Consider the following 15878-nt stretch of genomic DNA (forward strand, 5'->3'; position numbering starts at 1 on the left):
CGAAATGCTAACCTGTCTGAATCGAACCTTTGACAAGAGTGGGCAATTATATAGCCTAACACATTCCCATACAATTTTAAAGTAACCCCTTTTGTTGCGGTCCTTTGCTTGACCTTTTTGTATTTGAATTTAATAAATGAACCCAGACCAAGATAAACTATATGTTGTGTTATTATATAGGTATAATATTGAAAACTCTGCCTCAATAGGTGCACCTGTGGTCACTGCACCTGTTTGTCCCCAAGGGAAAACGTGTGCTGCAAGGAGACCCCCAAGGTATTTTTGATAGAAATTATGTGCACAAAAGAAACATTAATTTAACACATTAACCCTACACTAAAGTCTTAGCCCTGATTTATTTATTTTAATTTTGCCTGTCAGGTTATGCGCAGATGTCAGCAGGTGGGTCATGCCACCTGCATAACCCAGCACCCCGGATTTGAGCCAGTGTCTCTAAATCCGTATGTTCTCCAAGCAGTGTATGCAACCTATGTGCAGCTGTTTGGAGACATGCCAGAGACCATGATCAACAGGTTAGTTTGAGTTAGAGTATGACAATGTGTTGGCTCATTAATTTAATAAAAACACACATGTATCATCTTTCTTACAGCTGTTACAGGCACCTGGCATACAGGAACTTTGTCCGGTGGTGCTGGGGTTATTTAGGGCAGCACATTCGTGTGGTCATCCCCTCCTGTGCGGTGACCAGGATCAGGCAGGAATTCCCAGAAGACGGGGAATATACTGGGTTCCTCCCGCCACTGGAATTTGTATAGTTGTATAGTTGTATAGTATTTTATTGTATATAGTTTTGCAGTTTTTGTTTTAAATATATGTGTTCTTAATCACCCCTCCTTGAACCGCCACCTTAACGTGGTGGAGGGGTTTGAGCACCCGAATGATCCTAGGAGCTCTGTTGTCGGGGGCTTCGTGCCCCTGGTAGGGTCTCCCATGGCAAACAGGTCCTAGGTGACGGGTCAGACAAAGAGCGGTTCAGAAGCCCCTTATGAGAGACCACCAGGCCCGGTTAGAACCATGAGGCCGTCCTTCCGTGGACCCACCACCTGCAGGAGAAGCCATAAGGGCTGGTGCAATGTGATTTGGGCAACTCCAACAGCTGCCCCCACGACCCGGCAACGGACAAGTGGAAGAAGATGGATGGATGTTCTTAATCAAATACAAATATCTGAAAAGACTTGCAGTTGTTAATTACTGGTCCATTAAAAAACATTTCTTGGTATCGATTTGAAATCATACTTTTATGCTTCACTTTTACAATCAATATCCATGCAGGCAGCTTTTTTACTACAGAGACAGCTTTGAGGTGCAAACAAGCATAAAGAAAAAAAGTTACATTTGATAACAAGTACTTATAACAGAAAAAAGTCCTTTATGTAAAATGAATAAAACATGTGCAAAGGAAACAAAGTAGACCTTGATTACATACAAATAAAAATAAAAAAAACATTCCTTGACTGTCCAAAAGATAAACTTACAAATTACTGTGATAATGAAGGTTGACTGTGGCTGATAAAGTGACACTGATGAAGTATTTGTAAATACAGAACACACATTGGCCTGCACACTCTGCACACAATCAAAACTTGACACATCTGAATTACATGTTCATAATGGACTTCATCATCACACCCTATTGTTCTATATGCGGTTGGCTACTGGTCCATCTGAGGTGCCGCACCCACCTCCCCTGCTCACTGAATGGTAATTATAATTGACTGGAATTTACGGATGGCTAAGGCCAGGCTAGCCCAAGACTAAATTTATTATTTTGATTGCAGCAAAACTACACCATTTGTCATATGCTCTCCTGTAGATACATGCAACAACAGATAATAGTTGCCTTTTCTGTTTTGCAAAAGCCTCAGGCAGGATATTCACGAAGATAGCATGTGCAAAGGAATCCATCATCATACTAGTCTGTTACAGCACTTGGCTGACAACTTTTTTCCTTCTCAAACACTGTTGGTCCTTATTGCCATTGACCACGCCAGATAAATCTGGAAAAAAACAAAAAAACAAAAAATTAGCATTAACAGTAATGTAATAATATTGTCATGCAAAATATAGAAGACAACACATCATTCCATTCTGGAAGGTCTTGTTACGCAGGACACTAATCGAGGTTAATAAAGGTTTGCAATGTGTACTTGCCATGTTTGAGCTTTGGGAAACTCCCAGCAGTTGTAGTGTGTGACCATGTTGTGCTTCCGTTGCACTGCAGCATCACAATTTGGGCCTAAAGAAGACAAACACAAAATGTAGTATTATTCACAAGTAAAATGTACACATTACACAAAATATTTTTATAACTTTATCTACTCATTACCTGGCCAACATTAATTTGATGACGATGATTTTGAATGTCAGGCAGTGGGATGCCACAAGGGTTGTGTGGTACAGATGGCTGATTTTCTCAACATCCACAAAAAATGTATGAATATAAAAATTTAAATTCCAAAAGTGAAACATTGTTATCTGTATTTTAAAAACACACATTTAAAAATTCTCACATTTCTCACCTTACACGACACCCGTTTGTCTGCTCCTTCAAAATGGGCACAAAGTGGTACAGGCACAGGTACTTTGTCAGAGTAGTCCTGATAGGGACGGGCCTCCTCTATCATGCTATTGAAAAGTAGATCCATCAGCTCTTCAATGTAGTCTAAAACACAACATTTATTTAAATCAACATTTATCCTAATAATACTTATGTGTCATGCTAATTTAAATAAATATGACATACATGAAGTAGGGTTGGTCTTCATGGCTCTCACTGTGTAGTCTCCACGTTTGAATTTTGGATACACTATGGCATACAGCAGCATATGTGACGATTTGCCTTTTTTAATCATAATCAATTTCACAAATAAACATTAACATGCAGTATCAATGTATTATTTTCTAAACATTTCAAAGCAATAAAATAACTCAAGTGAATATTTGTTGAACCTTTATGATTCATTACCTGGCCAGCATTCCTTTGAACAAGAAGCCCAGACTATTGAGAGAGAATCAGGCTATGGATGCCTCAGTATGCGAAGTGTGGTATTGTGGGCTCATTTTAGCTACATCTTTCAAATAACGTGGTGTAAACAAAATAGTAAGAGTCTCTCGCATGCTGCTGTGCCTACAAAGAATTATAAAGAATTACAAAGAATAATAAATTTATATCTGAAGTGTAAATACATCAATATAAATTAGATATTGGGAGGAGTAGTTGCAATTCCACATACTTGATTTTGGACGCACTCTTGCATCATCACCTGAGGAGGACTTTGATGGCGACCAGTAGAGATGGTTCATATAGATGGTTCACAACGCTTTTGTTCCAACTCGTCATTTCCTCCGTTCACCTTTTTTTGCCCAGCTCAGTTTTTTCCTATCCCTGGGACACCCAACACCCCAAGACAATAAAATATGTGTTTTAATACATGAGATATAAAATGAAATTACTGAAAAAATTAAACAATTACATGACTAAAATACACTTTGGTTAATGGTTAGCACTATAGCTTAGCACTATTCACCTTATTCTGGCCCGCCCACTTTTGCCACTTTTTGCTTTGTCTCGGCACTTCCGTTGTACAGACACTTCTGGTCGAGCGCGAAGCCCGTTCATTTAACGGAGAACGAGGGAAAATATTCTTCCCTAAAATCTGACATTTAGTAGATTGATTTGTGCAAAATGTCCAATGTTCATTTGCATCAACAAGTCAACACTGCACCGTTGCTCTGCGCTCGAAAAAAGGCTTTGTTTTCGTGTAGTGCATGCAGTCCCATGTTAACAGATAGGAGAAAAGGGGCTGGCACAATTAATGGCGGTGCCCATGCGAGCCCTCGGAATAAATAAGCTAGCTCTATAATCTACGTCATGTACTTGCCATACAAAATGACCAAATCCAAAATTTCTTAAAATCTGTATGCAGTACAGGTGCGTTGGTCACCTTATGTCTTCTTGAAGAATCTGGACCTGTGCCTGCTCACAGCCTCCTGTTTGTCTGGCCTCTCATATTGTGCACAGAGTGGTTCAGGCACAGGGACTTTTTCTGAATGCTCCTGATACAGGAGAGGATCCTCCACCACACTGTCAAAGAGCAGTGCCATCAGCTTGTCAATATAGACTGTAAACAAAGAATACAACGTTTGTCCTCGCTGACTTATAAGCATTGAACTCATTTTGTAAATGTGACATACATGAGGTAGGTTTCGTCTTCAGGGCTCTCACAGTGTAGTCTCCGTGTTTGTACTTTGGGTACACAATAGCATACCTAAGCACACCCTCTACTGTCGTTGCGTGAGACCTATTTGCATTCTCATTGTAATGCAATGCAGCAACTTGCAACCTGGGGAAAAAAAGTATATTTACATATATACACACAGAACATATATTTTAATACTTTCTGTAGGTATTACCGAGCGAACATTCCTTTGAAGGAGAAGCCCACACTTTTTGGGGAGAATCTGATAATCAGACTGTGGAAAGCCTCAAGGGTTGATGTGTGGTACACCGGACTAATTTTTTCCACATCCTTGACAAAGCGTGGGGCCAATAGAATGTCTGAGAGTCTCTCACACGCTGCTGTACCTACAGAGTAAAGCATTTTAAAGAATGACATTTAGAATGGCAATGCTAGCCTGAAATCTAAAATACAATGGCCAAAGGGCCAGTATTGCTTGCTATACTTACTTGGTTTGAGCCACACTCTTGACCCTTCCCCAACCAGAGGCCCATGGAGGCACTGAGGGAACAGGACGTTGTCATGCGTGTGGACATTCTGCATGTGGTTCGCCACAGAAGTCCACTTGGCGACAGCCTCTTGTCCCGAGGAGGACGTAGAAGCTGACCAATAGAGGTGGTTTACCACGCTTTTCCTCCACTGGCCAGCGTCCTGGGTGCTCTTTCTCTTTCCCAGCTCATCCACTTTTTTCCCAATTCCTAGGTATTAAAATATATTGTTACTAAATGCACAATAACCATAATATTATACAGCATTACCAAAATGCATACCCTTTCCCATGTGCCATGGGTCAAAGTAGTGACGGATTTCCTTTCTTTCCTCCCGTAAAAACTTTTGCACGCCGGTGTGTCGGTCCGTCACAATGGCCTCCACATTGACACCCCTCTCTTCCAGCATGGTCAGACTCCGCACAAAGCCCTCCTTCTCCATGCGCACGCTGTTTCCAACCTCATTGCTCTAATAAGACAAAAAAAATAAGAATAAAGAATTCTATCATAATGCACAGTTATCCCAAATTACATATACATTTTTATTGTAATGTTTTACCTGGACTAGCTGGATGTCAATGACTTTGTTACACGTTAGATTCATCATGGTGTAACTGCCATACTTGGCTGAATGTCCTACACGAATGCAAGTTATACATTAGCTGACTTTTATTAATACTTCTGATAAATGTTTATGAAATGTATTTACCAGGTGAATCTGCCCGCATGTCCCCACCCAGTGACACAGAGCCGCTTTCAAGAGCCTCCCTGATGAGGTCATCCTGCTCCAGCTTCCACTGCCAGTTGACCGTAGGGATGAGGAACTTTGCCTGATGCCTATAGAAGCACTGCTCTGACAGGCCCTGAATATTGAAGGCCCCCAAGAACTATAAAATGAAAACATCTGTTATCAGCTGATAATATATGGAAAAATAATCCAAACAATTCAAATGTTTTTGTAGTACCTTTGAAATCTGCCTAAATGATGAGCCGGTGAACAGCACAGCAGCACAGAGCTGTAAGTTTCCAGCTGGGATGTTGTTCACCATGGGCTGACTGGACCACTGATTGGTAAACTCACAGCGAGGACACTGTTGCGTGACCCGAAGCAGTGTGCCGACTGTGATGGTGTCCACAGCACAGCGACTAGTGCAGACAGGACATCGCCTGAACAGCTCCAGCAGTTGGTCCTCGTGAACAATATATTTTTTGTCCTTGTGTGGAGGGACTTCAGCAGGAATGCTATATAAAAAAAAGAGGCATATGTCATCCCTCAAAAAAGTAGGACGCTGTATATATTTTTTCAATTAAAACTCTAGAATTTCTTTGTACCTTGAACAGTTCACAGTGCTGGCACTGTCATCAATGTGGAAGCTGGGGTCAGACGCTGACACCTCACACCTTCTCCTTTTTAAAGGTGTAGAGGCTGCTCTGGGACTGTCAGGGAGAGGGATTTCCATCAGGTCCCCTGTCCCACAACCGACGCTTGTGTAAGCGGTCCGGGCTTGAGTAGCTGTACAAAACACAAACAAAAAAAACACGTTTAAAATGGCAGTAATTACACAACTTGTGTCTAACTATAGAAAAAAAAACTAAAGTGGTGAGAGTACTGTTTAAAGGATAAATAGAGAGATCACCTTTGCTTCGCCTGCTCGGCTTCACATTGGCCTGGACACTTGCATGCCATGTAATGACTGGATCAGTCTGGCAACCAATTTCTCTGCTCACTTTTGGCTGAAAACATAAAAATAAATAATATTTATAAAGCGCACACTCACGTGACATGCACATAGATTGTAAACTTGTATTGATGATTTATAGGAAAACAACCTTGGATATACTTTAGAGTATGCCACCCTATAGCAGATAAACCAAATATTTGTATCAGGTTAATTCTGGCTACAGTCGCTACTAAAAACTTCCAAATGGTTTGGCATTTTGAATAGCTGCGTTCAAATAGGTGTAAACTTTGGTTCAGTTCAGAAAACTTGTCAACATGAACATAATTAGCAGAATTGATCCTACTTTGTGAACCTGTTCAACAACAATGGCAATAACAACTATACTGATTCTGAAACCACGTAAGAACAGCTCATATCTGTGACCACAATGACCACACGGTCCACCTGGAGTGGTCAGCCCTCTCCTCACTGACCACACGGTCCACCTGGAGTGGTCAGCCCTCTCCTCACTGACCACACGGTCCACCTGGAGTGGTCAGCCCTCTCCTCACTGACCGCAATCGAGCATCAAACGGGAGCATTCTAGCTATACGTTAGCTTAACATGCTAGCTTGTAGCTACTGTCAAAAGCTACAGTCATCGCAAAACTTAGATTAGTTTGGTGCTCACTGCTCAGACTCGTGCACATTTGCGCACAGTGTTGGCGTAACTTTGCAGACTGATGCATTAGCAGGCTGCCCCGGGCAGAGTAGACGCGCTTATAACCGGTGGCTGCTGTTCCTCAGCCACAGTGAGCGAGTGCGGGACACGTCGCCTGGAGCTGAGGCTGCACAGTCTATTTACACGCCATATTTTTTCAACATATCTACACGACTCATGTGATTGGTATTATCAGAGGCGAAAACGGCGAATTTGTTTGAGACACTACAATAACGATCTATTCTGACGTGCACATCAATATTCTATATACTGTACATGACTCAATCTGTGAGCAAAGTAGCTTCTACTGACAGAAATGACCGGGACAGAGTGAACCAAGTGCCTCTTTTTACAGCAGCTACAATCATTGCAATTATTACCAAATCCAAAATGGGTAAATCAGCATTATTTTTCTCACTCACCTCACATTGGCGCCCGAAATCGTCCTGTTGGCGGGGCAGCAGTGTCGGTGGGCTAAGGCTCAGTCGTGGAAGAGCAAGGGTGGGGACGGCCTCGCTCTTCAAACGCAGAAGACTAGCATAGCCCAGTTCAACCTCCATGAAGTTGGCGAAGGAATCGCGCGTAAAATGGTCTTTGCAAACTCCAGCCTGAGCAGGGAGTTCGCAGTTTTCCCCCAAGCCAATTGCGCGCGTCCACTGGCGCCTAATTTCTAAGTTCTGCGGAAACCTGTGCAAACCTACAGAACTGTGGCACCCCACTACGCTACACTTCCTCCCCATCCTAACACAGTACAATTAACACCTAACAATTAAATTATACACGATAGACCACTAAAAACAATACTAACAAACGCCCTAAGCTAAACTGAGCTAACTAATCTAACAATAAAAGCAACTAGTGACTACAACTACAACATTCAACAACTAACACTACTAAAACTATACAATTATCTATAATAAACAAGCTATCCTAATAAAATCTACCTAAATGCTATGATAACTAATCGCAAACCTGACAATCGATGAAAATATTCTCTCGCTATTCCAACTCCAACTCGCTACGGGGGCGTGAGCGAGACTGAGCCCTTTTATACCCCAGAGCGGCAGGGCCCGTGACATCATCTCTCGCCTCCTGACATCATCTCTCTCCCCTCCGCTAATTGGGTGCCGAATTCAAAAAATCAAATGCAGTACAGACAGTTCGCTGCAGATGGCGCCACACAGACGGTTTGGGACACAAAGACAGGATTTCAACAAATTTGCACTAAATTGTTAAAATAGTGACATATACACGTAGACAACACTATAAGATACCCATTTATACAACTTAGCTAGAAAAAAAAGTTGATTTTGGGGTTAGTTGTTCTTTAAGTATTAATTTAAAATTGTGTTTATGTATTTAATTTCACATTAACATTGTTTAATTAACCAGTTAGAGTAATATCATTTTAATTGACCAGTTAATTATATAAAATAACCAGTTTTAGAGATGTACATTGATTTAAATACATTCACCCATGTGAAATGACCAGTATCGGTATCGACAAAAATGACCCTAAAAGTATCGGTAACGTATCGATTCCAAAAAAAACGTGGTATCGCCCGTCCCTCGCCTACAGTGACTTCACCTCATTCATTTGTGAACTCAAATAAAATGCCAGATTTGATCATTTTGAAAGTGTCAGTTCAGCAGGAATTCTTTTATAAACGTGTTTAACATGTGCTGTCTCTGTTGACGTCAACGACCTGTGACTGATAAACACCAACCTGTGACTGATAAACACCAACCTGTGACTGATAAACACCAACCTGTGACTGATAAACACCAACCTACACTGATAAACACCAACCTGTGACTGATAAACACCAACCTGTGACTGATAAACACCAACCTACACTGTTAAACACCAACCTGTGACTGATAAACACCAACCTGTGACTAATAAACACCAACCTACACTGTTAAACACCAACCTGTGACTGATAAACACCAACCTGTGACTGATAAACACCAACCTACACTGTTAAACACCAACCTGTGACTGATAAACACCAACCTGTGACTGATAAACACCAACCTACACTGATAAACACCAACCTGTGACTGATAAACACCAACCTGTGACTAATAAACACCAACCTACACTGTTAAACACCAACCTGTAACTGATAAACACCAACCTGTGACTAATAAACACCAACCTACACTGATAAACACCAACCTGTGACTGATAAACACCAACCTGTGACTGATAAACACCAACCTACACTGTTAAACACCAACCTGTGACTGATAAACACCAACCTGTGACTGATAAACACCAACCTACACTGTTAAACACCAACCTGTGACTGATAAACACCAACCTGTGACTGATAAACACCAACCTACACTGATAAACACCAACCTGTGACTGATAAACACCAACCTGTGACTGATAAACACCAACCTACACTGATAAACACCAACCTGTGACTGATAAACACCAACCTACACTGTTAAACACCAACCTGTGACTGATAAACACCAACCTGTGACTGATAAACACCAACCTACACTGATAAACACCAACCTGTGACTGATAAACACCAACCTGTGACTAATAAACACCAACCTACACTGTTAAACACCAACCTGTAACTGATAAACACCAACCTGTGACTAATAAACACCAACCTACACTGATAAACACCAACCTGTGACTGATAAACACCAACCTGTGACTGATAAACACCAACCTACACTGTTAAACACCAACCTGTGACTGATAAACACCAACCTGTGACTGATAAACACCAACCTACACTGTTAAACACCAACCTGTGACTGATAAACACCAACCTGTGACTGATAAACACCAACCTACACTGATAAACACCAACCTGTGACTGATAAACACCAACCTGTGACTGATAAACACCAACCTACACTGATAAACACCAACTTGTGACTAATAAACACCAACCTACACTGTTAATAACACCAACCTGTGACTGATAAACACCAACCTGTGACTGATAAACACCAACCTGTGACTGATAAACACCAACCTGTGACTGATAAACACCAACCTGTGACTGATAAACACCAACCTGTGACTGATAAACACCAACCTACACTGATAAACACCAACCTGTGACTGATAAACACCAACCTGTGACTGATAAACACCAACCTGTGACTGATAAACACCAACCTGTGACTGATAAACACCAACCTGTGACTGATAAACACCAACCTGTGACTGATAAACACCAACCTGTGACTGATAAACACCAACCTGTGACTGATAAACACCAACCCGTGACTGATAAACACCAACCCGTGACTGATAAACACCAACCTGTGACTGATAAACACCAACCTGTGACTGATAAACACCAACCTACACTGATAAACACCAACCTACACTGATAAACACCAACCTGTGACTGATAAACACCAACCTGTGACTGATAAACACCAACCTGTGACTGATCACCAACCTGTGACTGATCACCAACCTGTGACTGATAAACACCAACCTACACTGATAAACATCAACCGGTGACTGATAAACACCAACCTGTGACTGATAAACACCAACCTGTGACTGATAAACACCAACCTGTGACTGATAAAACACCAACCTGTGACTGATAAAACACCAACCTGTGACTGATAAACACCAACCTGTGACTGATAAACACCAACCTGTGACTGATAAACACCAACCTGTGACTGATAAACACCAACCTGTGACTGATAAACACCAACCTACACTGATAAACACCAACCTGTGACTGATAAACACCAAGACGCCACAACAGGGTTTCCTTCACTTTGAGAAAGCAGTGAAACAGCGCCCCCAATTTGACGCTGGTGGCCAAAAAGTGTACTGCATCCATTACCATTGAGAATGAATGGGAGAGAGTTGGTATTAACCAGATGTGGGCCAACAAAATTGTTCTGGTCCCACTTTGAGCACCCCTGATATAGAGAATAGGGGTTTCTCTGGAGCTTCAGTGGGATGATGTTTCCTCTCAGGGTTCAGACAAGAGGCAGATGTGCTGCTCTTTAAGGCGAGACACGCAACATGACTGACTGACTTTGGTCTTTTTTTGATCAATATTGCATTTTCTTAGATAGTTTATCACCAAATACCTGCGAAAAGCAAAAACCCGCTCTTTAAGATCGGTGAATATTCCCCCAAGCAAAGGAATGAGGCCAAATTTAGATTTTCAAATGTGGAAACGACACAATGGGTGAGAAGTTATGAACAATTTCATCCCAAACTGCAGTTGTTTTAGAACATCATGTATGTTTGATGAACAACGTCATCATTCTCCAAATTTGAATTCAATGTATTGTTTTTAAATGTCATTAAGGGAAAGGTTTTTAAAGGTGGAGACACTTATTTAATTTGTTACTTTATGAAATGTATTGACTCTTATTTGCGAGCTTAATTTAAATCTACTTCCTGCCTCCTCCCACACCCAGAGACGATGTATAATAAATATATATATGTAAAGGCTGAATGGATGATGGATGGTTCAGTGAAGAGCTGCAGGGGATCATGGGAAATCCCCACGACGTCTCATTAAAACAGATGGACGTGTTCTCTTACATGTGAGACAGGCCGATGGATCAACGCACTGATGACTTTGAGTCGACTTTGACCCGAGGTTTGGACACCAGGGGGCGCTATCTGTGTCAGAATGAACCTATTCTATTGTGTTTGTCAGTGCACGAGAGGGCGGGCTCATCATCTGCACATGCGAAGTTCCTGACCCACTTTGAGGCGAGGGGGGGGGCGTGTAAAGGCTACAGCGGAGTGTCAGACCAGGGGCCCCCAGGGTTCGGTCAGACCAGGGGCCCCCAGGGTTTGGTCAGACCAGGGGCCCCCAGGGTTCGGTCTGGCCATGAATATCATTATCTGAGCAAATTAAACAGGAACAGTTCCACAGATGATTAGAAAAGGAGAACGAGTGCAGATAATACATTCATTTGTTTGATATAAATGATTATTGGCTATAATTTATGGATTTTAACCTCTTAACTCCCACCTGAACGGATCCCATTTTCTCCAGTTTGGCTTTGCCCTAATCAAAAAGCTTCTTGGGGGGGAAAAAGCACCAAAACGGCCACAAAAAAATGAGAAGAAAACAAGGATGTAAACGCGACAAAAAATGACAAAAATGTGACAAAAATTCAAGAAAAATGTGACAAAAATTCAACAAAAATTCAACAAAAAAGTGAAAAAAATTCAACAAAAAAGTGAAAAAAAATTAAACAAAAATGTGACAAAAATGTGACAAAAATTCAACAAAAAAGTGACAAAAATTCAACAAAAAAGTGACAAAAATTCAACAAAAAAGTGAAAAAAATTCAACAAAAAAGTGACAAAAATTCAACAAAAAAGTGAAAAAAATTCAACAAAAAAGTGACAAAAATTCTACAAAAATGTGACAAAAATTCAACAAAAAAGTGAAAAAAATTAAACAAAAAAGTGAAAAAAATTAAACAAAAATGTGACAAAAATGTGACAAAAATTCAACAAAAAAGTGACAAAAATTCAACAAAAAAGTGACAAAAATTCAACAAAAAAGTGAAAAAAAAATCAACAAAAATGTGACAAAAAATTCAACAAAAAAGTGACAAAAATAGAAAAAAAGAAAGAAAAAACAAACAGAAGGTGACACAACACAGGAGCAACGCGAGGAAAAAGATCAGTTTTGTGGGTCTTAGATCTCAGAGGGGAAGAAGGAAAGGCCTGTGAGTGAGTGAGTAAAGCTCGGAGGCGTCTCCAGGAGGTGGGGGCGTTCCTAGGAGGACTCAGGCAAACCTATCCCTAAAATGGCCGCCATCAGAGTTTTTACAGATTACTCAAAATGGCCACCGTCAGAGTTTATACAGATTACTCAAAATGGCTGCCGTCAGAGTTTTTACAGATTACTCAAAATGGCCGCCATCAGAGTTTTTACAGATTACCCAAAATGGCCGCCATCAGAGTTTTTACAGATTACTCAAAATGGCCGCCATCAGAGTTTTTACAGATTACTCAAAATGGCCGCCATCAGAGTTTTTACAGATTACTCAAAATGGCCGCCGTCAGAGTTTATACAGATTACTCAGAAATACGTGAATGTGCCAAGGCAACACTTCAGCCATGTTTTTAATGAGGGAGTGACAGAATAACAGGATGGAAAGCTGGAAAAAGTACATTTTGCATAATAACCCCCTTTTAAAGCTGTACTAAGTAACTCTTGCCCCTAGAGGCCATAAGCGCAACTGCAGGTGTAGTAGCAAGTTACGATTTTTTAACTGTATTAACTTATTAATTGTCTGTGAGAGTAAATACTACGCTGACAGGAAAGGCGAAGGGACAGAGGGTTACTGTGCATCCAATTACACAATGGAAATATTTTTTTTTACTCAAACTTGGCTGTAAATACTGTTTAAAATGACGTTATCCCGCAGTTAGCTTTGCCCGTTAGCCTGTTAGCTTCTTCTTTGTGATTCTATTAGTGTGTATTGGTGACTCCGGTCCGGTGGCAGTCAAGTTGCAAACATGGTTTTCTGTCCAGAGACACCAGGGGGAGATGAAAGACCCTCCAATCATCCCATAAACACTTGTATCACCCCCACAGGGACTACGGGGAGGAGTTATTAATATCTTCCTCATCCCACAGCTCTGTGCACATATCAGCTTGTGGATCATCTCTGTGACCTCTGTGACCTCTGTGACCTCTGTGGCCTCTGTGACCTCTGTGGCCCCTGTGACCTCTGTGACCTCTGTGACCCCTGTGACCTCTGTGACCCCTGTGACCCCTGTACCTGTGGCGCTGGTGAACACCTCGGGCGACGCATCCAGAGCAGAGGTTTCCACCGACGCCGCTCGCTCGAAGCTCAGAGTGCCCGTCGTCGTGGCGATCTGTCCGGAGGGCGTCACCGTGACTGAGGGCACAAGAGAGATGATGACCTTCACCAGCTTCATGTTGGAAATTACAGCTTTATTATTGTGATCTACAGACGACAAGGCCAGTTACTGTAGATGTTATCGTAAAAACACACATGTGGTAGAACTGCCTGTGGAGGAAATCAAATATTTATGATCTGAATGCTCTCCTGGTTGTGTTAAAGAGGGGGTGTTCTGCTTTAAAGAGGGGGTGTTCTGCTTTAAAGAGGGGGTGTTCTGCTTTAAAGAGGGGGTGTTCTGCTTTTGTCAGTCCCACAGCACCAGTCTATATCTCACTACAATGATGACAAACCTTCTGTTGGTCTGTAAATGCAGTAAATTAGAATAACTGCCTTGTATAAAATGAGACGAAAACAATGATGGAAATGTGACAAAAATGTGACAAAAAAGTGACAAAAATGTGACAAAAAAGTGACGAAAAATTGACAAAAAATGTGATAAAAATTTAACAAAAAAATATAAAAATGTGATAAAAATTTGACAAAAAAGAATTACAAAAAATGACCAAAATTTGATTAAAATGGGATAAAAATCTAACAAAAAAATATAAAAATTTAACAAAAAAAATGACAAAAATGTGATAAAAAATTTGACAAAAAAAATACAAAAAATTGACAAAAAAAATACAAAAAAATACAAAAAATTGAGGAAAAATTGAGGAAAAAATGACAAAAAAAAAAATACAAAAACGTGACAAAAATGACAAAAATTTGATAAAAAATTGACGAAAAAAAAGACAAAAATGTGACAAAAAATTACGAAAAATTGACGAAAAACCTCTCGGTTCAGGCGGGAGTTAAGAGGTTAAAGAGGGGGTGTTCTGCTTTAAAGAGGGGGTGTTCTGCTTTAAAGAGGGCGTGTTCTGCTTTAAAGAGGGGGTGTTCTGCTTTAAAGAGGGGGTGTTCTGCTTTAAAGAGGGGGTGTTCTGCTTTAAAGAGGGGGTGTTCTGCTTTAAAGAGGGGGTGTTCTGCTTTAAAGAGGGGGTGTTCTGCTTTTTTCAGTCCCACAGCACCAGTCTATATCTCACTACAATGATGACAAACCTTCTGTTGGTCTGTAAATGCAGTAAATTAGAATAACTGCCTTGTATAAAATGTCTCTCTCAAAATGGCTGTAGTGAATGTCTTGAAATAGGCCTCTGTCTCTTTAAGAACCTCTGAGCCTTTAGACACGCCCCCTCCACACGCTGTCTGTGGCATCAGTGGGGAGGGGGTTCTGCTGAGGAGCAGTGGTTGGTTACTCGGCTGGTGACCAAAGCTCGGAGGCGTCTCCAGGAGGTGGGGGCGTTCCTAGGAGGACTCAGGCAAACCTATCCCTAAAATGGCCGCCATCAGAGTTTTTACAGATTACTCAGAAATACGTGAATGTGCCAAGGCAACACTTCAGCCATGTTTTTAATGAGGGAGTGACAGAATAACAGGATGGAAAGCTTGAATAACACCCCCCCTTTAATGCAGTGTCAGTGGGCGTGTCTTACATGTGGTGCCTGGGGTGAGGGTGAGGCTCTTGGTCACAGGCAGCTCTTTCTTTGTGGGAACGACCGGAGGATCCCCGTCCTTCTTCCTCCTTTTGTACGGGACAAACAGCCGCACCGGACCGCCCTGGACACAGTTATTATGACACACACGGGCTTAGGAAAAGAATCCGCTTTAATAGTTGTTGATAAGTTTAATCTCTTAACCCCCACACTGCAAAAAGTATTTAACTAGATCAGTATAAACATCTCAGTTTGAGCAAAATAATCCACATTTTAGTTGTTTTGACGAGTTAAGAAGTTGTTGGGCATTTGTCCTGGATTATTTCACTTGTTCTGAGATGTTTCTGACTCGTT

General features: G+C 41.3%; 1 protein-coding gene across 1 annotated transcript in view; it reads right to left on the reverse strand.

The window, feature by feature from the left end:
- Positions 1-15878, reverse strand: part of deaf1 (DEAF1 transcription factor) — a gene marked incomplete at its 5' end in the record, with an annotated part of 59135 nt that overhangs the window by 13731 nt on the left and 29526 nt on the right. The window contains 2 exons of the mRNA XM_079560016.1: positions 13906-14025; positions 15525-15648. Coding sequence (XP_079416142.1) covers positions 13906-14025; positions 15525-15648 — 244 coding nt within the window. The remainder of the gene's footprint in view (positions 1-13905; positions 14026-15524; positions 15649-15878) is intronic.

Source organism: Gobius niger, assembly GCF_951799975.1.
Source record: "Gobius niger genome assembly, chromosome: 7".
Classification (NCBI taxonomy): Eukaryota; Metazoa; Chordata; class Actinopteri; order Gobiiformes; family Gobiidae; genus Gobius; species Gobius niger.